The sequence below is a fragment of the Perissodus microlepis genome, chromosome 11 (assembly GCF_051167445.1).
Source record: "Perissodus microlepis isolate ML-2025 ecotype Zambia chromosome 11, ASM5116744v1, whole genome shotgun sequence".
In the NCBI taxonomy this organism is placed as follows: domain Eukaryota; kingdom Metazoa; phylum Chordata; class Actinopteri; order Cichliformes; family Cichlidae; genus Perissodus; species Perissodus microlepis.
This window is the reverse complement of record NC_140471.1, coordinates 21297945-21320523: the sequence shown is the minus strand read 5'-3', so window position 1 is coordinate 21320523 and position 22579 is coordinate 21297945. Positions and strand designations below refer to the sequence as shown.

Sequence of the window (22579 nt, the reverse complement as noted above, 5' to 3'; positions counted from 1 at the left end):
AACTACTCATTAACGCATACATTTAATTTAAATAATTTAGCAATGCAGTACATCTAGGCATGTGAATGCATGGTCAATACAACCTGATGAAATCCAATTGTTTAATCACGACAGCATAACTATTAGTTTTGTGTGTGCAGCCAACAAATCTGCAGCAATTGTGTGATACTATCATGTCAATATGGACACCAGCACCTTGTGGAATTTATGCCACGAAGAATTTAAAGGCAACAGAAGGGGAAAGAGGGTCTAACACAGTACTATCACGGTGTGCCTAATACAGCTAGTTTCAGCTGCCCCCTTTGCCACAAGGGGTCGCCACAGTGGGTAGGTTTGCATGTTTGATTTTGCAGTTTTTCTTGTCAAAGAAAATTCCCAATGACTCAAGAATCAACTGTATGTCACAGTTTTATTTGGATGGTAAATTGTATAGTAGGCACCACATAAAATAAATTATTCAGGCATTAAAATGCCTCCCTGGGAAACCATAAAAGCAGATGAAAATGAAACAGCTCTCATATCAGTATACCATTAAGAGTCAAGGAACAGAGTTCCCATAATGCAATACCCCACATTTAAAATACATCAATACACTGAAATACTGTTAATTCACATTGCACTGAGATAACTGATTTTTAAAAAAATGCACTTATTAATCACAGTTCCTGAAAACAAGTAGCACTATGGCTTCTGTAAAAAAAATGATCAAGACTTAAAAAAACAAATAAACAAAACAAGTTGTCAAATTCACTGCAACAAAAGACAGCAAAGATGTACGTGTAAACATAAGTGACATCAACAGCAGATTTCTTTCTCACTAAGCAACAATTAATGCTGGTTTTCTCTGAAAATGTAACTATTAACATTTTAAAACAGTTGGTTATTTTCAGCAAGTCTGCATAGGTGTTTACATTGTGCAATAAATACTGATTGTCTTATGCTGTTGCATAGCCTAATAGCGCTGGATTTGTTTTGGTCAAATCAAACCTACTTACTATAGTCGGTTAGAGTCGTTCTACCCACGCATATAGCACGCATACATGCAATAATACATACATGCAATAATATGCATAAGCTACACTTAGGTAAAGGGCACTGTAACAGCAATCTGATATGCACTACAGTGTAAACAAGGCAATACATGTTAGAGTATGAAGGCAGTGTTTTTGTCTTTTCACTCTGAGACTTCAGGCTCCGTAATCACTGGCAGCGCTGCCTTGTCCTTGACCTTCTGTTGGACGAGCTCATTTTCAGAGTGTACTGTCTAGAGTGTTGTAGTTGTCTTTGAAGTTCTTCAGCTCCAGGAAGTGTCTGGACCTCTTGCTGTGCTGCTGCATTGTAGATGAGAGGTAGGTGGGTTGAGTCGGAGAGGGAGAGGAGGTGCTTGCAGGTTCTGTGGTGCCGGTCAGGTCTCTGGCTGCAGACTGATGGTGTTGACTTAAAGTGCTGCTGCTCTGAGACTTCACTCTGAAACAATACAAGGAGAACCAATTGTTCCCGCTGCCTTATTAACATTCCATGCTGGGATTAAAGGAAAAGCTGTAAGGGAGCAGCGTGAGGATTGGCTGTGTTTTCTTACATGGAGGCCAGTTTTGTTAGGGCTTCCTGGTACTTCAAGAATTCTGCTTCACCAAAAGCCTGAAGATAAAAGCAGGAAAACATCAAGATCAGTGATTTGATACTGAAACCGGAATAAAATCTTTAAGTGACCTAAAGATTTGTCAAATTTTCACTGCCATGCTGGGAAATACGGAGAAAACTTAAATCATATGGATAATATAGCTTTATACCTTGGGCTACACAGTATGTTACAAAAAGCACTGTTAAAGACCCCATACATTTTTTATTTAAGAAAAAGCACAAGAATTAGCAAACAAAATGACATCAAGTGCATTGGAACTACAACACAAATTGGGAGCCCACTGGAAGGTCAATATGGAACTGTTTGTTCATGTGATGATGATGATGATGATGATGATGATGATGATGATGATGATGATATACACTCACCAGGCAGTTTATTGGGTACATCCATTCAGCTACATGTCAACACAACTCTCATCATCAAATTACATGGCAGAAACTCTAATTATGTACCCACACGACTATCTGTAGGTTTTTACAGAGAATCGTCTGAAAAAGAGAAAATATCTAGAGAGCGGCAGTTCTCTGAGCAAATCATGTCAGAGGAGAACTCAAATAAGCTGTTGTTACAAGCCAACGTATGCAGAGAAGCATCTCTGAAAGCAAAACACGTTGAACTGTCAAGCAGAAAACTGGATTGAGTCTCCCTGCTGTCAGCTAAGAACAGGAAACTGAGACTACAACTCCCACATGCTCATTAATATCGGAAAACAGAACATGAAATGTTGCCTGGTCTGCTAAGTCTCTGTTTGTCCTGTGACATTTGAATGGCAGGGTTAGAACGTGCTGTAACGGATGTGCAGCCAACAAATCTGCAGCAACTCTGTGATGCTATCGTGTCAAACTGGACCAAAGTCTCTGGGGAATGTTTCCAGCACCTTGTTGAATCTGAGCCATAAAGAACTAATGAAGGCTGTTCTGAAGACGAAGGGGGTCCAACCTGGTACTTGAGTCAGTCAGTAAATAAGAGAGGACTGAGCTGTGGACCGTCTGAGAAAATGCTGACCTCTGCCCCATGACGAGCTTTATTGTAGCCATCTAGCACCGTGTCGATGACAGAGCTCTGGTTTTCTCTGAATATGCAGTGGGAATTTCGTAGCTGCAGAAGCCAGGTCCGAAATCTTTTTCCAGTAACAGCGGTGGACGTTCCTCCAAGTTCCCGAAAAGGAAAATCTAATGACAAACAGTTGAAGATGTTGCTGTAGCAGTCAGGAGGATTTAGTCTGGATTCATGGCAAAACAAAACAAACTGTAACAGAAAAGCTTACCGGCATCTCTGATGGCATCAAGTGCTTTCATTCTATACAAATAGTCACAGGAACCTGGAACATGTGCACACACACACAGACTACTTAGTGCACGGGCATGGAAACTATTTATACGAATAGCTTCAGGAGTGGTGCGTGTTATGTGTGTGTTTGTTTGCTCCTCTTACCAGACTGTTCTCTCTGCATTAACCGGTCATCATCTGGAGACAGCAGACGAGGCTCAAAGTGGATTTTCTGGACCAGGTTCAGCTTGGCTTCAATTTCTTGTCTCAGCTCCTGGAACAAAGACACAATTCTTCAGCACAAACACAAAAAACATCAGAACACACTTGCTTTATAATAGTGTGCGTTTCACCTTTGGTGCGTTGTGGCCAAGGGGTACGTGTGGTCCTCTTCGAGACTTCATGGCAAGTCGCATAATTTGTCTTTTGACAAAGATGAACAGCAAGACAAAAATCTGAAAGAAAGTTACATGTTAGATGGATGTCTGAGTTTCCCTTTTTTAAAAAAACATTATTTCCATGGCCAAGCAGCTCCTGTAGGTGGCACTGTTTTTTTGTCCATATAGTGTAAATAAATGCAAGTCCTAGGGTTAAATGTGTCTTTGTTTCATTGTTTTGTTGTGTAGGGGCTAAATTGAGGGGAAATGGCAGCATATTCTTTAGAACTAAACAGAAATGAGACCGAAATATTTGGTTTGGACCAATATCGAGAATATCAATATCAAGAACCAGTTTTCTACGTTCTCGATTAATGACCCAGTAGTCCAACTCCTTGGAATTGTTAGTCTGCCTGCCTATCACTCCCTCTTACCGGTTCCACTTGCACTTGTGCTACAATCAGGTGATTTCATTTCATGTATTTGAAGAGGACAATAATGGCACAGTCTGCAGCGTGGATATGGTTTGTACTGGTTTTTATCTTAGCCTCTACATCAGTGACCTTCTACAAGTGGCTCATGTCAGTAATATGCAAATGTATGCAGATGATACTGTCACATATACACATGTAAAAACTGCAAAGCTTTTGGCGAATAAATTGATAATTGCAATGCTCATGGAGGGGTTTGACAAGTCCTGTCTTACTCTTAATACAAGTAAGAATAAAGGAAGGTCTTTTCAGACCAGAAACTTTCACTAAGGGTTAGAAGACTGAAATTGTGAGTGAGTTTGAATATCTGGGTATGATTTAAATTTCAGTTTTAAGTCTAATATAAAGCAATTGATCAAAACTATTACATATAATCTGATAAAGCCTGAGGGACATTAGAGTCTGCCTCTCAGTAGAAGCTGGTAAGACCTTCATGCATGCCATGATTCTTTGTCATATGTTAGAAACAAGCTTGGGAAACAGTCACTAAACCACTGAAGGGACAGCAGATGCAAATTAGCTTTAAGATATTTCTGGAACAATGCATCACATGGTAACATGTATGTTAATATTGTACATGGTGCCTTTTCAAATAAAATCAGTTAAAAAAAAAGACCTCTCAGGTCATCAGGTGCAGATCTTTTAAATGTTCCCAGAATTAGATCTAAGTGTGCTGAGAACATGAGGGTGCTTTCAGTTACTATCACGCTGTTCTTTGGAACAAGCTGCCTGCTGATCTGAGGTGAATGACATCTGTGCATACAGTCAACAACAGACACAAAATCTTTTTATTCTCAGACGCTTCCACTCAATAGCTGTGTGTGTGTGAGTGTGTGCATGCACATGTACATTAACTTGTATTTTACTTCATTGTAAACGTTTATTTTGCTGTTTTCACTGCCTTAAGACATCTTAAACCGACATATGTTTTTATGTTTAACTTAAACATGCTAAATAAATTAAATTCCATCAACATGAGTCACGCCTGGGCCCTGCAGTATGCTCCATTGGTTAATTGTGGTTTTATAAATAAATTGTTATGTTTGTTTTTTGTTGTCTTCATTTCTTTGCCACAGTCCCTGAGCCAGGTTGTGACACATCCAAAGGGTAAATGTTGTCAGTCATCACTCTAAATCCTTAAATCACACAGTGTAGTGTCGACATTTTTTAAACATTACAATAATTATGAATGTTATTATGATTAAACGCCCAACTACAGGCACCAGAGGAGAAATTGGGCTGCAGTGATATTTATTAAACAGATTTTACACACTATTAGTACCTTTCAGTTGAGTACAACATGGTTGAGGGATCCAGGTGTTCAAACTTGTAATAACAGCTTTATTTGTGTTTAACAGCAGATTATCAAGTAGAAATGAGTCTTTGGATAAAGTATCAACCACTGCAAGCCTCTGATGAGGAATGAGGCACCTGTCCAAGCATCCCGATTACCTCTGTAACCCGGGACTGCGTTCATTGTTTCAGTTTGAATTAAACCAGCACAAACAACGTTAAACAAACTCACCAGACTGCCATAGGCCATCACAAGCACCACGTTAATTCTCGAAGGAAGCGAGTCGTTAAACATTTTGAAGATCTGCCGGTTTTCTTTTTACTTTGTTGTTATTTTAACTGAACTAACTGGATAAATGTCGATTCAAAGTGCGTCCAGTGCCCGGTACGTGTCTCATTTAAGAAGGCGTTTTCAAACCGCAAGCAGCCAACATTAAAGGAACAAAAGACAAAAACGGGGAAGTTGAGCGGACTAAAGTGCTTGTTGCTACATTTCGCTGCCTGATTTGTTGACTTCCGCGGTAGTCACGTGACCGGTACGGACAGGGGTGACGTCAGGTCTGACGTTGCCCCTATTGTGTGTGCATGTATTTATTTATTTTAACTATATATTTACGGATGCTACTTTACTGCAATGACTGTATAACAGAGTCATTGCTTCACACATATAAATAGGAGGAAAAAAACGCCTAAGTTCTTGTTTTATAATAAAGGAAGTTCAGCAATGTGTTTCTATTTTTCTTCCTCAAAAACAAAAACTTATAAGACTGGATATTTAAAGTCTTTATTTTCATCTTCTCCCCTTTTTCTCTGTCCTCTCCTGTTTGAAAAAAAATACCCTCTTCTTTGTTACCCTCATTATTTCTTCACTAAAATTTACTTTTTTGAAAGGAACTCAATATCAGACAAATCATAAAAAATAAAAAAAAAAACCTGAAATGCTTTGTTAATTCAAGTCATCTCCATCTCCAGCTTTCAGCTTCTAGATTTTTCTTCATATTACATTTCTATCTTCCCTGACACTAAACGTCGTATGACCTACTTATAAAATACACTGTCCTTTCCCACAGTGCTTCTGCAACACACAGTCTGTCAGTCCTGCACCCTAAAGAATGAATTTCAAGCACTAGTGTGTGTCTGTGTGAGCTGAACTGTTATTTGCATCCATCCTGCAGAGACAGTGGGTGCTATTCTTCTGTCTGGAACAAGGGTGGGTGTATGTGGAGTTGCATGGGGCTATTTACCCCTACTCACACACTTATCTTTGTCCTGAGAGGCACTATGCAAGCTACCAGCCCTCTGTCCGGAAGGCTGGTAATTGATTGGATCATTATGGTCCTAATTCTTATCCCAGGGTCTGTGTATGTAAGTTATTTATTTCAGCAGGCACACATAAACATCAAGACTTCTCTTATTTAGTTGTGCAGCAAGCTAGCGTGGTAACCACAGTTTCCTCTGTCTCAACGGAAGACAAGTAACAGTCACAGGTGCATGCAAAAAGGCGGCAGTAAGTAGATAGCCTCTTCATGAAAAACAAAACTGTAAGTAGCTGCATTTTTTTTATACATTTATGTGTGCTTCCCTTTGTTTTAAAATTTGTAATAAAAAGGCTTTTTGTTCCCACAAACAGCTTGTTCTGTGAGAACAAAAATTATCAGCAATCGCAAATATTTTTCCCTTTAGTCAGCATTACAAACCCACTGACTCTCAACAAGTGTGTGTGTGTGGAGTGAAGCTCTGTTTTGTTGAACAGATGACATATGAGATGTGTTCTTGTGGCAATATTTATCCCTGCTAGTATTCCTGGCTCTTTGTAATCTCTGGACCCAATTAAAGGTGCTCTGTTATTATGTATTTTGATACCTGCTCAGCCCAGATGATTGGACTCGGGTTTGCCTGAGGTGGGGTGACATTACGGGCCTTGTTTTAGGAAATGTCATGCTTGTACCGTTTCACACAATATCGAAACTGTATCTCATCTCCCTAAAGCTATAAAAGATGTTCATATCAAATGATTAGTGGGGTGTGTGTTTAAACATGGGTAAACGTGTGTGTGTGCATTCCCTATCGAGGCGTTTGAAGGGTGACACATTGAACCTCAGTCAGGAATGTTACCCTGTGAGAATAAGGAAAAGAGGGAGAGAACAACAATAGGAGGGGGAGGAGAGAGAAAGACAGAGAGACACAGGGAGGAAGAAAAGGAGAGAGGACAAACCAGTGTGGCAGGTTTGCGTCACTGTACACACTCTATCATGCAAAGCTGATGGAAAGAGAAGCAGACAAAGAGTGAGAGAAGGGCAGTCAGGAGCGAGGAGCTGATGTCATTACATGGCGATGTCTTCATTACGAATCCGAGTTAACACAATGACCCGGGACGAGTACAGAAAACACACTTAAAGGAGGTAAGGTACCTGTTTTGTGAATATAGGAGCGGACTTTTAGTTGGCTAATTTGTAACTGTGTAATTGAGTAAATGTGTGTATTTTCATTTGATGTGAGGGTGCAATTGTTTCCTTCTTTCGGTTCAAAGGGGAGTTTGAAGTGAATGACTATGTGTTGCCCTGGTTACACAGATGGGGCAAAATATAACAGGTGTTTCTGTAAACTGACTCTCAGGCTCACCTGCACTGGAAAACACCTCCAGTGACTGCCTGGAAGTGCCATGCTTTAGCCTAAACTAAACAAAGCACTGCATACTGTAAATCTACTCTTATGATATATAATTACAGGAAACCATCAGCTTGCAGAATTGATCCTTAATGACATTATGAATGATTAGATCTTCATTCAGACTTGATTAGCGATCAAAGATGGTTATCATTGTTTTCATTGGCTGTACACACAGATAACCATGATGAGTCATTACCCCTCAGTAATGTTATCTGCAGGCTGTATTTAAATCAAAGTAAATCTGTGCTCTTATGACCGTTCGATTTGAACAAGCTGCTGTCTCTCTTTGACCACGAGACCGATACGTGCTGCAGAGATTGGCACTTGATATATTGCTTTTGCTGAGTGGATTGCTGTTAGGTGAGTTTTGCCAGTTTTTGGTTCAGGTTTAGCTGATGCTGACAGGTAACTTCAAGTATGTTGCCTATGTAAACATGGTGTCTCATACGTGTGTACAGCAGAGAACACTATCTGAGTCATACTGTGAGTCAGGGAGAGGACAGCAAGAACATGTTGCAAAATGAGCTTGGTGGCAGAGGTTTTTAAGTGAGTTGTTGTTTAGTTTTGATCTAATTTCTTAACATTTGTTAATGCTTTCTACCCGAATCAGTCTCCACATTTTATGTTTCCTGTCCTCTAACACTGTGAGATATTGTTGACCATTCCAAGTGGCCAAAGTGACCACAATCCACATCTCTACATTCCAGTCCAATCCATTCTGAGAATAAAATTTTGTGCATTTTTATGCTTGGCAGGCAATGGGAGCTGTTCAGTGAGGTCGAGCTGGGGAACTGGAGTCTCCTGTGGTCAAAACAAGAAGAAGAGCCAGTGGAGTCACCACTTCCAGGCCGCAAACCAGAGCACAATTAGGAATATCAAACTACTGCACTGAGGATGTCTGTCTGTGGAAGAATCTAATGAGAGGATTGTAACTGTGACACTATTTGTTTTTTACACGCCCAAAACGTGAGCCTCCTAGATGAACCGCTTCCAGAGTGCAATCTAAAAGACAGTCGCTTGGACTCCCAGAAAATATCAAGTTCACTCTTCCGCTCTTTTTTTGGGATCTGGCATTTGACAGGAGGTCATTAACTTTGTTTACTCTCAGACAATGGACTCGTCTCTGCTGCCCGCTTCACAGAATCAGTATGGCAAGCAGAGGACAGGGGTGAAATTCACCATCCGCTCAGCTAACTCTCCCACATACAGTCTCTCTCGCAGCTCAGGTGTCAGGAAACGGGAGGGCATAGGAGAAGTTGCAGAAAGAGAACGATATAGGACACACACCAACACAAACGGTACAAATAAGGATGACGACACAGTGACTGGATGTGAAACCAGGACTAGGAGTGGCAGCAGTGGCAGCACAAACAGAACGATCCCAGAGTTTGGCACTGACAGAAGAGAAAACCCTGCATTTGAAAGCCAGGGAAGATCGGCGTGGAGGGGATCCAACCTTACAAGCAGAAGTAAGAGTTTAGATTTCAAAACAGGGGCTAGAACACCTGATCCCAATACCATAGCTGACTTTTCTCAGCTGTCCAACAACAATAAGGGGGACACCAGTAAATATGCTGGAGCTTTGGAGGGAAGGAGGACACAAATTGAAGGCAGCGTCATGGACAGGATTTCTTCACTACAGGCCTTTAATTCTGTAGGTGTAAGTAATCTTCAAGAGAGAAGCGAGCTTTTGGAAAGGGGCAGTAGGGGTAAGACTCTCCCTACCAGGTTAAGATCCCTGTCTGGATCTAACTCTAGGTACACAGAGACATCTGCTTCATTGGGGCCCAAAAGTGGCCAAAGTATAATGGAGCGGATAGAGAAACTCTTTGGACCTACTGGTTTTGGTAAAACGGATGACTACAAAAATAGGGATTCCTCTAATAACTCTGAATCATCAACAGAATCCCTCATTTCACAGCAGCAAAAGCCTCATGAGAAGACAGCAGGGGGCACCTTCCCTATGAGTTTCTTCTCGAAGGACAGCGATAGTGCGGTGAAAAGTGGACTTTCACTCTGGACACAAAAAGATGCCAATGCCTCAGGGTTTGAGACTTCATTTTCATCTGGGGCAAGCATAACCAGAGATAGCTCACCAGGAGGGTGGATGCAGGGAAGGTATTCAGAGGAAAGTGGAGTTAATTGGGGCAAGGGTTTTGTGGATACAGGTACAAGGTCCCTGGATAGAGCCAGGAGTAGGTCCAGTATAGCTGCACAGATTAGATCTGCAAGGGCTAACGCACAGCCAAAAACTTTGTTAGAAGAGACACCAGATTCTTTCAGAGAGTCATCTGAATTCAGAGACAAAAGCAAAGACGATAGCTCTGCAAACAACGGAGAAGAAAACAGTGAAACTAATGTAATAAGTGGGATGTTGAGAGACAGGACTAGAAGTGTTGATGGACCAGATCAAATAACGGAATTGAAGGGTGGCAATGCTTATGGGGATGTATTTGAGACGAATCCACAGAAAACCAATGTGAAAACAGCAGAGAGAAAGAAGGCTCTGTCTGTCTCCTCAGCAGCCAGTGTTAGAAAGAAGATCAACCAGTTTGAGGCTCTGACACAGCGAGCTCAGAGTTTTGCAACAGGCCAAGTCCAAATACCCAGACGTACCTTTTCTGTACCAGCACAAGTCAGCAGGGGACATGAAGGAGTGAAGAAGAGCGGGTCTGCAAAAGAAATAAATGAGTTAAGGAAAAAGTGGGCAGGACTCCAAGAAGAAGGGGAGGCACAAGATAAAAGTGAAGACAAAATGATGGGAACAGTAAAGAAGGTTTGGCCTGACAGAAATTTATCAGTGGATGAAATTGGACTAAGAATAGAGAAAGAACAGACAGGACTAAATGACTTGGATCAGAAAAGAAAAATAGACTCTACTGACGATTTAAAATTTTTCGGACTCAAGACTACCCAAGAAATGCCTCACGAAAGTGACAGAGCTGTAAGTGGAAAGCTTGGCACAGACGAGATAGATTTCTCCAAAGCCTCGAGCCCTGAAGAGGCAAGTGAGAGACACATGACAGGCAGCAGTACACCAACCCCACTACCACCCTGTGACCCTTCACACAAGGAAAGGTCACACTCTGATATTACTTCACCAGTTAGTGATGATGAACAGACTCCAACAAACAGCCCTAGCTATTTACTGACTACTTCACCTGTGGCACAGCTGGGGGATGTCACTCCCACAGCCGACAGTGACAACAAAAGCCCTCCCGTCTTCACATGTCCAGCAAAAGATCCAGACTCTTCTCCTCGCGCTCTTCCCACATCTTCTGACAACAACCTTCAAGATCTCATCTCCCCAGACATCCAAACAACACCCCAGAAAGGCAAGAAACGGTTATTGGACCTGAATGCTTGGATAGCTGGTTTGAACCCAGATTTGAAAGTCTTTAGTGATGATGAGGATGTTGATGATGATGAAAGCACCCAAAAAGATGATGATTCAAACTATGATTCAGACTCAGGGGAGTCCTCAGTTACCATCACCAGCAATATGAGTCAGTCAGATCGCAGGAGCTTCTCTGTCACGTGCGTACCGTGCTTGTTTATTTCTGGTTTAATGGAGTTGCTCATTGAAGCAGATAATTAGTTTTACCCCTAAAACATTTTATTTTCCTTCTTGTAGTCTTTCGGACCTGTGTAACTTTGCTGGAGCTGACTACGATTCAGAGAATGACAGCGATGACTGGCAGTCAACAAACCGGCGTACCGCTTCAATGAGCTCAGATATGTCAGCGTTTTCCTGTGTGTCTGTGATGCCCGCTGAGGAGCTCGACAAGCTTGTAGAGGAAGTGAGGAACCTGGGGGATGATGCCCTGCAGGTAAAAACAGCATGAAGTTAAAACCTTTTGAAAGGTTTTAATGATCAGTTGTTTGATATTTTTGCGGCTGTGGTTGCGGTGGTCAGTTCACTGGTCCAGTAACCTCCATCTAGATAAGGCTTTCCCTAGGCACTTTACATGTAATGTTAATATTGCTACAGCTGTTGCAGCTGACCAGGTCATGTACCGACTGAATTGAGTTTAAAAAGGACAAAAAATGTTCAACTCTGAGCACCTGAGGCCCAATATACCAAGAACATTTTGTGTATTTTGACATCCTTTTGTTTCCCTCAGGACTATGATGATGTGCAGGTAGTGGTTCTCCATAAAGACGTGGGAGTCGGACTAGGCTTCAGTTTGGCAGGAGGCGTGGACCAAAACAAGCCCATCACTGTGAGAAAATTCTACTTCCTGCTTCGACTTGGCAAATATTCAAATGTGTGTCTGCAGTATTTTTATGTTTTTTCTTCTTCTTTTCTTTTGTCCTCTGCTCAGGTTCACAAAGTATTTCACTCAGGTGTTGCAGCCAAGCAAGGCTCTATAAAGGAAGGTGACCAGGTTTTATCCATCAATGGCACAGCACTATCTGGGAGTGCCCACTGGGAAGCCTTGAGGGTTTTAAGAAGGGCAAAGGCGAAGGATATGGTGGTTGTGGTGGTGAGGAGGGGGGACATCATAGACAGCTCTAAGAAAGGAGAAGAGGGAAATAGTCGGGGACAAACACCGGAACAGTATGAGACAGGTCAGTATTAGAGGTAATGCTTTAACAAAGATCTGATAATGACGTTCCTAATCTTGAACTGAAAATGAGATACTTTATTTGTGTTTTCCCCTCCTCTTAGGTCAAACAGTGTCTGTGCAACTGCAGAAAAACAGCCGGGATCTGGGCTTCAGTCTGGAGGGAGGTGAAGGCTCCAGTCTGGGGAACAGACCACTCACCGTCCAGAAAATCTTCCAAGGTAAAAACCAAACCTCTGCCCAAAGTCATGCATGAAACTCTGCCCCAAGTCATGCATGTTAGGGTTATTGGCCTTCAAAAATTGATCATAGGTAATGATAGTTATCACTCTCTGTGTGTTAGACTGACTGGCAACCTGTGCAGGGTCTACCCCATCTCTTGCCTTGTGACAGGAGGGAGAAGGTCCAACTCCAGCAGAAGAAAAGCACTCACAATAGAGCATGACCATATATAGGGTTATATTGTTACACAATTTGACTGTTAAAACTTTGGCTGTTCATATTGGAATTAACTAACTAATTTACTGAATTGTCATGTATTTTGTATTTAAAGTCAAAATAATATTTTTTTTACCTTGGCTGTAGTGTAAGAAATGCAGTATTTCCTCTTGACATGAGTTGTAGAATAAATACAATAAATGAAAACAATACAGAAATACTCAAATACCTTAAAGTTATACAGTACTTGGTGATCTGATGTGGTGCATTATTTCTTCATAACTAAAGAAAACAGCATCATAAAGAACCATCTAAGATTCAGTCCTAAATATTATATGTTTACTATATGAACTTTTATGGCAGCATAAAGTTAAAATTTGACATTAATGTAGATTTTCGGCTATTTATTTAATTCAATTCATTTTTATTTATATACGGCCAAATCACAATAACACTCATCTTAAGATCCTTGTTATACATTGTAAGTTAAACATTTTACAATAATACAGAGAAACCGCAGACAATTATAGCAGACGACCTTCTATGAGCAAGTACTTGGGGACAGCCGGAAAGAAAAACTTCCTTTTAACAGGAAGAAACCTCCAGCAGAACAGTTGTCAGGGAGAGGCAGATATCTGCCTGGTTTGGGATGATGGGAGGGAGAATGTTCCCATTCAGAGAAACCATTATTGATTACTTGTTTTCCCTCTTTCCACCCTCAGGAGGTCCTGTTGACATGGTATATCCCGGTGATGAGGTCCTAGAAGTCCAAGGGACAAGCGTGGTGGGGATGAGGCGCTTAGAAGCCTGGACTTTGATCAGAGCACTTCCTCCTGGGCCTGTGGATGTGGTGCTACGTCGCTCCCATAAGCATCCAGAAACATGAAGATTAAGGAAGCAGTTTACTCCTTGTAAGATTAAGGGGATGGACCAAAAACATAAACGCTATCTATGAGAGACCGTATCTCCTTCAGTGGGCAAGAACTTGAAATCTGGACATGATATAGTTAAAAATGTGTTTATGTACAGGCAGTATAATAACTATAATATCCTAAAGAAAAAGAAAAAGAAGCTTGGAGACCAGGTCAAGGGTGTATATTTTTCTTACATGCTCTTTTTTAACAGGATTACATCTACCTCAAGGCCTGGCAAACCTTTTTATCAGCCGAATCATTGAGTAATTGTGGCTCCTACATGCATCAAATCAACCAACATTTGTAACAGATAGATTGATCAGTTCAAAACAGATCATTTGGTACCTGTAAGTGAAAAACTATGTTGTACTATACTGTTAATAGTTAATAACTTTTCCATTGAGACTTTATATTTGTTTTTAATAAAAGCTAACAAATTGATGTTTGTTATTATTACAACCAGCAGAGGGAGTAATTCGTCTTCATTTAGATCGGGGTTAAAGGTATCTTTCCTTTTAAACATTAATAAAAGTGAACACATGTTAATACCTAATCCCTGTGTGACTTTTACAGCCTTCCAGCACAAAGTCAAGGTTTCTGTTTTGGAGAGATTTCTCAGATAATTTGATAAGAAAAAGTTAACACGATAATCTCTCATGGCAGTTATATGTTTTATATCTTATCAAATCCTCATCCCATGTTACTGCCTTGATCATGTGCCACTCTGGATATTATCAGCAATAACACAGCAAATATTTAGCTTATATAATCTGAGAGTCCAGAGTTCAGTGACACAGGTTACAGTGACATGCATCACAGCGATGATGAGAGGGGCTTCTATCGTCAACAATTTGTGCTTTTTTTTTTCTTTCTTTTTTTTTTGCCTGTCCCATTTGGTTCTTTAGCCGTCAGAATTGTTGTCTGAAGACCAACAAGGATACCCAATGGATTTATTTTGCCAAATGGATCCTCGTGGCATTGTCGTATTGGTCCATTTGATCGACCTTTGTTTTTATTATTTATTTTATTTTATTTTCAGTTGTTACAGACGGGACAGACATGAGTGAGGGATAGGAAAGGGAGAAAGAAAGAGGAAGGAAAAGAAAAACAGAAGGGGAGAGGGACAGTGAGAAAGGGAAAAAAAATCTCCTGGATCACCTGTTGAGAGAGAAAGAATAGAAAACAAGCAAAAAAAAACAAAGCAACATACTAAACACAACACCATCGCATTAATCTAGCTAAGTGTAAACAGCAGTAAATACTAAATATTCAATGTTGTTGTGCAGCACGCAGGACAGACAGCACACAATGTGCTTTGAAGTAGCAGCCAAGAAAGGTGTGATTTAAGTCTACGAACAGTGAACACGCGTGTGCACACCTGTGTGGATCAGCGCGCTTGTATTCAAATGGTTTCCACATGTAATGGTCTGCAAGAGGATGTAGAGAGCCATAGCCCCGTCCCCCAGGGCATGAAGCAGGCATGGAGAAGATCCAGGCCCCAGACATCCAGAGGCCCCAGAGTGCGAGAGCCCAAGGAGGACCACCGGAGGGGCATCCGTGCCACCCTCATGGGAAGGGCTGAGGATCCCCAGACGAGGGGTCACCCAGTAGCCACCGAGCAGAAGCCAGAGGGGGCTGCACCGGCGTGCCCACCGGCTCTGCCGGCAGCCAGCTGTGCCAGAGTGAACCGAGCCGCAGGCCCAGAGGCCGGAGGCCTGAGGGCCCCCTGCACCCCGGAGGAGGCCTGACCGAGCAACAGGCGCCAGGCCCCGCCAAGTAGCCACCGGGAGTGAGCTGGTACATACCTGAGCGCCCAGCCCCGGACACCAAGAACCACCAATGCACCGACCCCTGAGTCAGTCAGTCACCGGCAGGGAGTGTGGTGAGGGGAGATAGGCCTCCACACCTTGGAGGGCCTGGGAGTTCCCAGAGAGGTGGAGTCTAAGACCCGACCTGACATATAGACACAGACAAACAGGCACACACAGACACAAACATGCATTCCCACCCTCATGCACACATATACAAACACTCAGCATTCACCCAACGTAAGGATTGACATAAATGGACATGTACACACAATCACACTCCCCAAACATACTCTATACCCCGGGCCCAGGTACCCTTGCCCCCAGAGGGGGAAACAGCACCCAGACCCAAGAGATGTTACCCTTCCCCCCGGGGTGGAGGCAAGCAGACCGTCCCAGGCTCCGCAGCAGCAGGGAGGCCAATCGGACAGCCAACATCTCCTCCCAGCCCCCCCCGCCCCGATGGCTAGTAGAGAACGGGGGTGTGTGAAGACCCCATACCTCCCTCCTCCCGCTCATGTGTAGTGTTGCTGCGTGTTGTTCTAAAGTGCATTTAAAACAAGGGAGAGCATGGTGCTGCTGCCAGAGAGCAGCAGGTGTTAGCACGGCCCCTCCCGAGAACCCTCAATGTCTACATGGATTTAAAATTGAGAGGTGGGCACCGGCGCCAGAGGTAGGTTTGAGTACACAGACCGTCCACTGGACGCCGTTAACGTGCCCACCCTCAAGGCCCTATATACATGTGTGTGTTATGAGAGTGTAAGTAATGTGGATGTCTAAGTTGTGAGATAAAATTGAGGCACAGGTGGCCAGAAAGGGACAGAGGGGGGGGGGCAGCTCCCCCGCTGACCCCAGTAGGCACCCCCGTCCTCTGGTACCCCAAGGCAAGGGAGCCCAGGTCCATCCAGACCGGAGCAGCACTGCCAAGCCAAAAAAAAAAAAACAAAAAAAAAAAAACCCAATTTGTGCTTTTATTGTGGAAATCCGTGATAGAATAATTTAATAGATTTGACAATCCATTCCCAATCCTGCTAAATAACCATTTGACATATTTTGGAGATTGTTCAAAACAAATAAATAAATAAAAATAATTTAGCAGTCATTTCATGCTAACTGATAATGTTCCCTTTAACGATACTTGGTTTTCTTGTATATAAACACACTTAGAAACTTGCTTTAGCTGCATGTAAACACGAAGCTTTCTTCTCCAAAAGAATATTCCTCATTACTTTACGTTCGTGCACAAAGCATATTTATATTTTTTGTATGTTTTTAATTTTTATGGTATTTCTAAAGGTTAAAAGCCAAATTAAAGCAGTGCTTCAGTACACCTACACAGAAGCGACTTTTATTTGCTCCCTTATTCACGTGGAGTCGCCACAGCGGGCAGCTTCGCATGCTTAATTTGGTCGCTTTATTCAGGTTGGATGCCTTTTTATCAACCCCCTAAAAGAGTCGAGCCTCGAGGAGCTTTCCTTTGTTAGGGAAATGCGTAAAACACTATTCACACACACATACACACACATTTTATACACACACACTTTGTCATAAAAATATCTCGGCGGCTTCTTCCGAGTAGTCAACAGGTATCTGTATTAAGTAATATCTCTTGGCTTTATGGTGTCTGTTTATGTATCAGTCTTTACCAGCTGGGCCAATTACGCTCACTGCGCTGGCCAATCGTGAGGTGAGACGACCGAGTAAACGAGTAGTGTTTGTCCAGCTGTGAATAGAGAGCTGTAGGTAGAGGGTAGGGGGGCGGTGGGATACAGAGACAGAAGCACTCAGTTGCCACTGTGCTCAGCGGGGTGAGATAAGAGGAGGCCTTTCATTTCACTCCGGCTATGTTGAAGCTACGTGCAATGAGGGTGAAGTGTCCCCTCGTGCGAGAGTGCATGGCCGAATTTTTGGGAACTTTCGTCTTAATGGTGAGTGACTTTGAGTTGGATTGTAATTTTCAAAAACAAAAGGAGAAAATGAATCAATCAAACGGGGTTTTAAAAAAAAAAATCAAAGCTGGAAAACAGCTTAGAGAAAGAAGAGTTGAAATGTGTATATGCATATCCCAAACCCTGGACAATTTTTCCAGATCCAGTCTAAGAATTATCCTTTAATTTTTCAGATTTATTTATTTTTTTTAATTTTCTAAATTTATGCGTAAAACGTGTAAGTAGCTTGAGTTTGATTTTATACCCTCACACTGACTGAATGTTTACTGAATCAAACAACTCTGGAAAAAATGAAACTACATAATAGCGTCAGATTAAAATTGTTTTTGCCACTGTATCGGATGATTTGGGTTATTTTGCAGGCACAGGACCTGAGCACCTACAGTCATTGAGTAGATCACAAGGTCCTGTGTATACCAAAGTATTCTTGAGTCAAATGTGAGGCCACCTGCTCAACAGTTCAAACAAAAGGGCAATGATCCCAGCACAGCAGCAAATCTACAGCAGAACGACTGAAAATCAAAATGATCAACATGCTGCAATTTCAAGTCAAAGTGCAGACCTCAAGCTGTTGCGAGACCTTAAGAGAGCTGTGCATAAAAAATACCCACAAATCACAATGAGCTGAAGCAATATTTTAAAGGCTGGGGGGAAAAATCCTCCACAATGATGTGGGAGACTCATAAACTGATGACTAATAGTCATGGAAAATTATTACTTCAAGTTATTGCTGATAAAGCTGGCTCACAAGCTACTGAAAGACTGGGAGCTTTCAGTTTTACACAGTACTGCAGAACCTGTTCTGTGAAAACTTGTCACATGACTTTACATCTATCACTAAAACTAAGGCTGAAGCCAAGTGAAGGTAATTTTCTTAAAAATAAAATAAAAAATTGCTTCCTAGAATGGGATTTATAAGGTGTTCTCAGTCTTATCTCTCTCAAGCATGTTTGTTTTCTGTAGGAATCAAAGTCAGCTCTGCAAGACATAAATGAACTAATCTGAAAAATGTAGGCGTATGAAGTTAGATACATAAATTGATGTAATGCATTTAAAGAAAGCACAATCCAAATGAGTTGAAATTAACAATCCATAATTGTGCCACATGTCTAAAACAGCTTTCACCTGACTGCAGAATCTCTACTGAGATTTTATTGGGAACTTTGCCTGGAGTTAGAACAGATTACAATAATTTATGCTTGTATATCAAATATTAAAAAGATTAAAATTAAGAAAAAGATCAAAAAAATATTAAAAAGAAGTTATATTTGCAGCTTACATAATTATCTACATAAATCTTCTCATCTGTGGTGAGATCACAATGTAACAGCCATACTGTCCCTTACATGGTCATTCAGATAACACGGGTCATTACAAAGTCTAAAGAGGAGGGCATTAAATTACACTTTAACAAGAACAAATTTGTCTCTGTTTATCAATACGTTAGTCATGAAAGATATACTGAAATTGACTTCTCATGCACCTTCCACCTTCTCTGTTCTCTTTATCTGCAACAAAGCTCTTTGGCTGCGCTGCTGCTGCGCAAGTAAAAACCAGCAATGAGACTAAAGGCCAGTTTCTATCTGGCAACATGGCCTTCTCTGTGGGTGTTATGTCAGCCATGTATCTCACCAAGGGCATCTCAGGTAAGAATTTAAAGAAATCCATAATGGGCACTAACATTTTTTTTTTACATAGTATTACATTTAAACTCATTACAATATGCTCTGCACAGTCTAAAATCCCTCAGGTAATTATGACTTTTATTGCAGTTATTTAATGAGTACACAAAATTTATCCCCAGAGCTCTCTACAAATAAGCATTATCTACTTTCTTTTGCAAAGTGTTTGCTTTGGCTCATACCTATGACAATCCACTGTTATATGATACTATATGGCACCAATAACACAGATAATCAGAGACACGATCACCTGCCAGTGTGTCTAATTACCTTCATTTTTAACTTTCACCTTCCTGTATCCTTCTCCAAATATGTACCCTACATCCCTGCAGGTGCCCATCTGAACCCAGCGGTGACCCTGAGTTTCTGTGTTTTGGGGAAGGTGTCCTGGTCGAGGCTCGTGCCCTATTCCCTCTCCCAGGTGGTGGGGGCTTTCGTGGCGTCGGGGGTTGTCTATCTCGTCTACTATGGTTTGTCTTTTTAATTTTTGTGACATATAAATAAAAAAATTAGTTTGTTTTGTTTCCTGCAACACCTCTGTTTCGGTCCCAGATGCCTTAATGACTTTTAGTGGAGGAGTGTTGACTGTGTACGGCAGGAATGAGACTGCCTCGATATTTGCCACATACCCCTCTGACTACCTTTCTGTGGGCAGAAGTTTCTTTGACCAAGTGAGTATAATTATTAACAGGATTGGATCTTTTAGCAGCTGCTCCCGTACCCAACGTAATGAGTTGACATTTCATTAGGTAGTGGGCACCGGCATGTTGCTGTTGTGTATCCTGGGTTTGGAGGAAAAGAGGAACACCCCGGCTCCCTCTGAGCTGGTTCCTGTTGTAGTGGCAGCTGTTGTTCTGGGGATCTCCATTTCAATGTCGGCTAACTGTGGTGCTGCCATAAATCCTGCTCGGGACCTGGGGCCTCGCCTCTTTACCCTAGCTGCAGGCTGGGGGACTGAGGTCTTCACGTAAGTATTTTATCTATCTTACAGTACAGAGTGCAGTACGACTGCTTATGTTATTGGTTTCATTTAAACTTTGTGTTTATGTCTTAATTTCACAAAAGTATGTCAAAGATTGTTGGACAATGGAAGAGTTATCCTGAGGGTTTTTCCTTGAAACAGCTGTTTTCTCTTTATAATCTTATGATCCTGTGTGACCTGTGTGGTTCCACAAATGCTCAATGCACAGTGTCTTAAACACTTAAAGCTCCGTTTTAACACTATGGGCAGAAAAACAGCAAAACAGGCCAAGAGAAACACAAATTTAACATAAGATCAACATGTAAAGCTTTTATTAAACAGACATAGAGGAATTCATCTCATCTGAGTTGAGTTAATAGCTTCTTGATTAATTATTATCAGGCCTTTCAGCTGTATCAGAAATAACAGATTGTTTTTGTTACTGATCGCAGTAACGCGATTACCCTTTCAAGTAACGAGTAAAGGAAGGTATTACTATTGCAAAAAAGGAATTAGATTACTGTTACTTTTACTTTCCCATAAGCACGCTGCGTTATTAGACCGTGATTTTTTTTTTTTTTTTTTTTTTTTTTGCGAGAGTGTCTCATGACAATGATGTAAGCGCATGCGATGTTCGTGGTAACGGACGTGTGCAGATCAATGATCAACCATGGATAATATATAGAGGGTGGAAGCACTGACATTACTTTGAGTTTGATTACGTAAAAAGTGACAAAAACATTAGCGTCCGCTGTACAATGCGTAAGAAGAAGAAAAAACAAACCCTAAACTTCTGAGCAAGTACCCTAGCATGCTGCCACGGGAATGTGAAATTCACAGAGAAACCCCCGGATCCTCCCACTGGCATGACCGCTACGGCACTGGGCAAACCTCCGCCTGCTCCACTCCTGCTAAACAGGTGAAAATAGATTTAAGAGCAACAGGACGACTGAGTCTTTGATTTTATTTATTTTCTGCTATGTTTTACTTGCATCTCTTTGAAAGAGTGAGTTTAAACACAAAAAATAGTTTTATTTATATGCTGGAATATGCAGAAAATAGGTTTAAATGTTAAACAAATTTCTTCAAGTCAAAGACTGTTGCATATAATTTAATTTTTGCTAGATGCAATGTGCATAAAGTTAAAAGATTAAAACAATTTTTATAAAGAGACTTTCATTTGATTACATTTTATATGATGGAGTATGCAGAAAAAACTAGAATTGGGCTGAAAGGCCTATTGCTTTATTACTTTTTCAGGTTGTTTATCATGTTTTTTAAAAAGTAACTAATTAATTCTGAAAATAAGTAATCATTAAAGTAACGGGATTACTTTTTTGGAGAAGTAATCCCTAATTACTTTTTTCAAGTAACTTGAACAACACTGCTGATGGCTGCAGATAGATTAATCGGACCTGGTTTTCTATGGAAATGATCTTGATGGAAGGTGTTGACCCTGATCTTAGACTAAAGAACTCTGAGTGAAGTTTAATATTTAAATATTTAATATGCTACTCTCTGGGGGTTTTTCACTGTGATAAATTCTTCTATCGAAGTAAAACCTGTTAAAAATAATGAATCTGCACTCTTTAACCGTGATGTCCTGCTGCTCTTTGTTCTGCAGGTGTTACAACTACTGGTTCTGGGTACCATTGGTGGCTCCACTTGTTGGAGGCGTTTTTGGTAGTTTGATGTATCTCATCTTTATCGACTGGCAGCTGCCTGACCCAGACCAACTTGAGAGGATTTCCACCATCAGTGGAAAAACTTGCAAAAAAGGAGATGAGTTAAAGGCTGTGAATTTTTAAAGTTTAACGCTGAAACTACTTTTCTACTGTTAGAAAAAACAAAAAGGAATATCTTCTTTCAAATGATGTAGCTGTTTGCTCCTTAAACACAGCCAGCAGAGATATGTGTCACTCATAAGATAAAGCTGTTTGTTTACAATGAAATGTGTGTTTAGTATAATAATCACTGTGTGTCCTTTTTTGACTTTGTAGCTGAGAAAACTGCTAGCATGTTCACCTCTTTGTAAATCAGATATAGAGGACTGTGTAGATTTAAACAGTGAAATCCATCTTAGTCCACTGGCTGGTCTATTTTACTCCCCTCTGTTGTTTTAACGCATTCACATTCTGACATTTCAGCCTGCAAATATTTCACTTTTATAGAAAACAATACCAAAAAATCATGCTTAGCTATGACTTAATATTTGTGAAAAGGTTTTACTTTTATTTTTTTTTCTGTTATGTTTTATTCCCGTTTTGTTTTTTTGTTTAACCCGCGTCTTGTTTCCCCTTGATGATAATTATGAATTTTATACATTAGTCTGTCAAGAGATGCATGTAGTATTTGAGGGACACTGTAGATAAGGTTTGTTTTTGTTTTTTTCTCAGTGTTTTTAGGTTTCTGTGCTCTCATAAAGGAGATATCTATCTAGAGAGAGAGAGAGAGAGAGAGAATAAACATATATACATTATTTTATGTAAATTGAACAAATTATTCTCATTTCAA

At 41.0% G+C, this 22579-nt stretch overlaps 3 protein-coding genes across 5 annotated transcripts; 2 read left to right on the top strand and 1 right to left on the bottom strand.

The window, feature by feature from the left end:
• Positions 1 to 390: 390 nt before the first annotated feature.
• On the bottom strand, positions 391 to 5604 carry ltap1 (lipid transport auxiliary protein 1). Its single transcript, XM_084943686.1, has 7 exons — positions 5308 to 5604; positions 3268 to 3369; positions 3080 to 3188; positions 2913 to 2966; positions 2651 to 2817; positions 1580 to 1638; positions 391 to 1467 (listed from the first exon to the last, which is right to left on the bottom strand). Exons 1-7 carry the CDS (start codon positions 5368 to 5370, stop codon positions 1251 to 1253), a joined length of 771 nt encoding a protein of 256 aa, XP_084799812.1. The 5' UTR covers positions 5371 to 5604; the 3' UTR covers positions 391 to 1250.
• Positions 5605 to 6350: 746 nt separating this feature from the next.
• LOC146377730 (uncharacterized) lies at positions 6351 to 14362 on the top strand. Of its 3 annotated transcripts, none has more exons than XM_084944595.1 (7): positions 6351 to 6616; positions 8501 to 11282; positions 11380 to 11575; positions 11870 to 11968; positions 12071 to 12317; positions 12418 to 12534; positions 13474 to 14362. In XM_084944595.1, the coding sequence occupies exons 2-7, from the start codon at positions 8857 to 8859 to the stop codon at positions 13635 to 13637; spliced, it is 3249 nt and encodes a 1082-aa protein (XP_084800721.1). In that variant the 5' UTR covers positions 6351 to 6616; positions 8501 to 8856; the 3' UTR covers positions 13638 to 14362. The 3 variants fall into 3 exon arrangements, with proteins under 3 accessions (XP_084800721.1, XP_084800720.1, XP_084800722.1); XM_084944594.1 differs by lacking the exon at positions 6351 to 6616 and adding an exon at positions 6626 to 7477; XM_084944596.1 differs by lacking the exons at positions 6351 to 6616; positions 13474 to 14362 and adding exons at positions 6626 to 7477; positions 12657 to 13467.
• Positions 14363 to 17230: 2868 nt separating this feature from the next.
• aqp10a (aquaporin 10a) lies at positions 17231 to 22150 on the top strand. Its single transcript, XM_084943135.1, has 6 exons — positions 17231 to 17401; positions 18942 to 19068; positions 19437 to 19574; positions 19657 to 19775; positions 19854 to 20071; positions 21690 to 22150. Exons 1-6 carry the CDS (start codon positions 17318 to 17320, stop codon positions 21871 to 21873), a joined length of 870 nt encoding a protein of 289 aa, XP_084799261.1. The 5' UTR covers positions 17231 to 17317; the 3' UTR covers positions 21874 to 22150.
• The last annotated feature ends 429 nt before the right edge of the window (positions 22151 to 22579 follow it).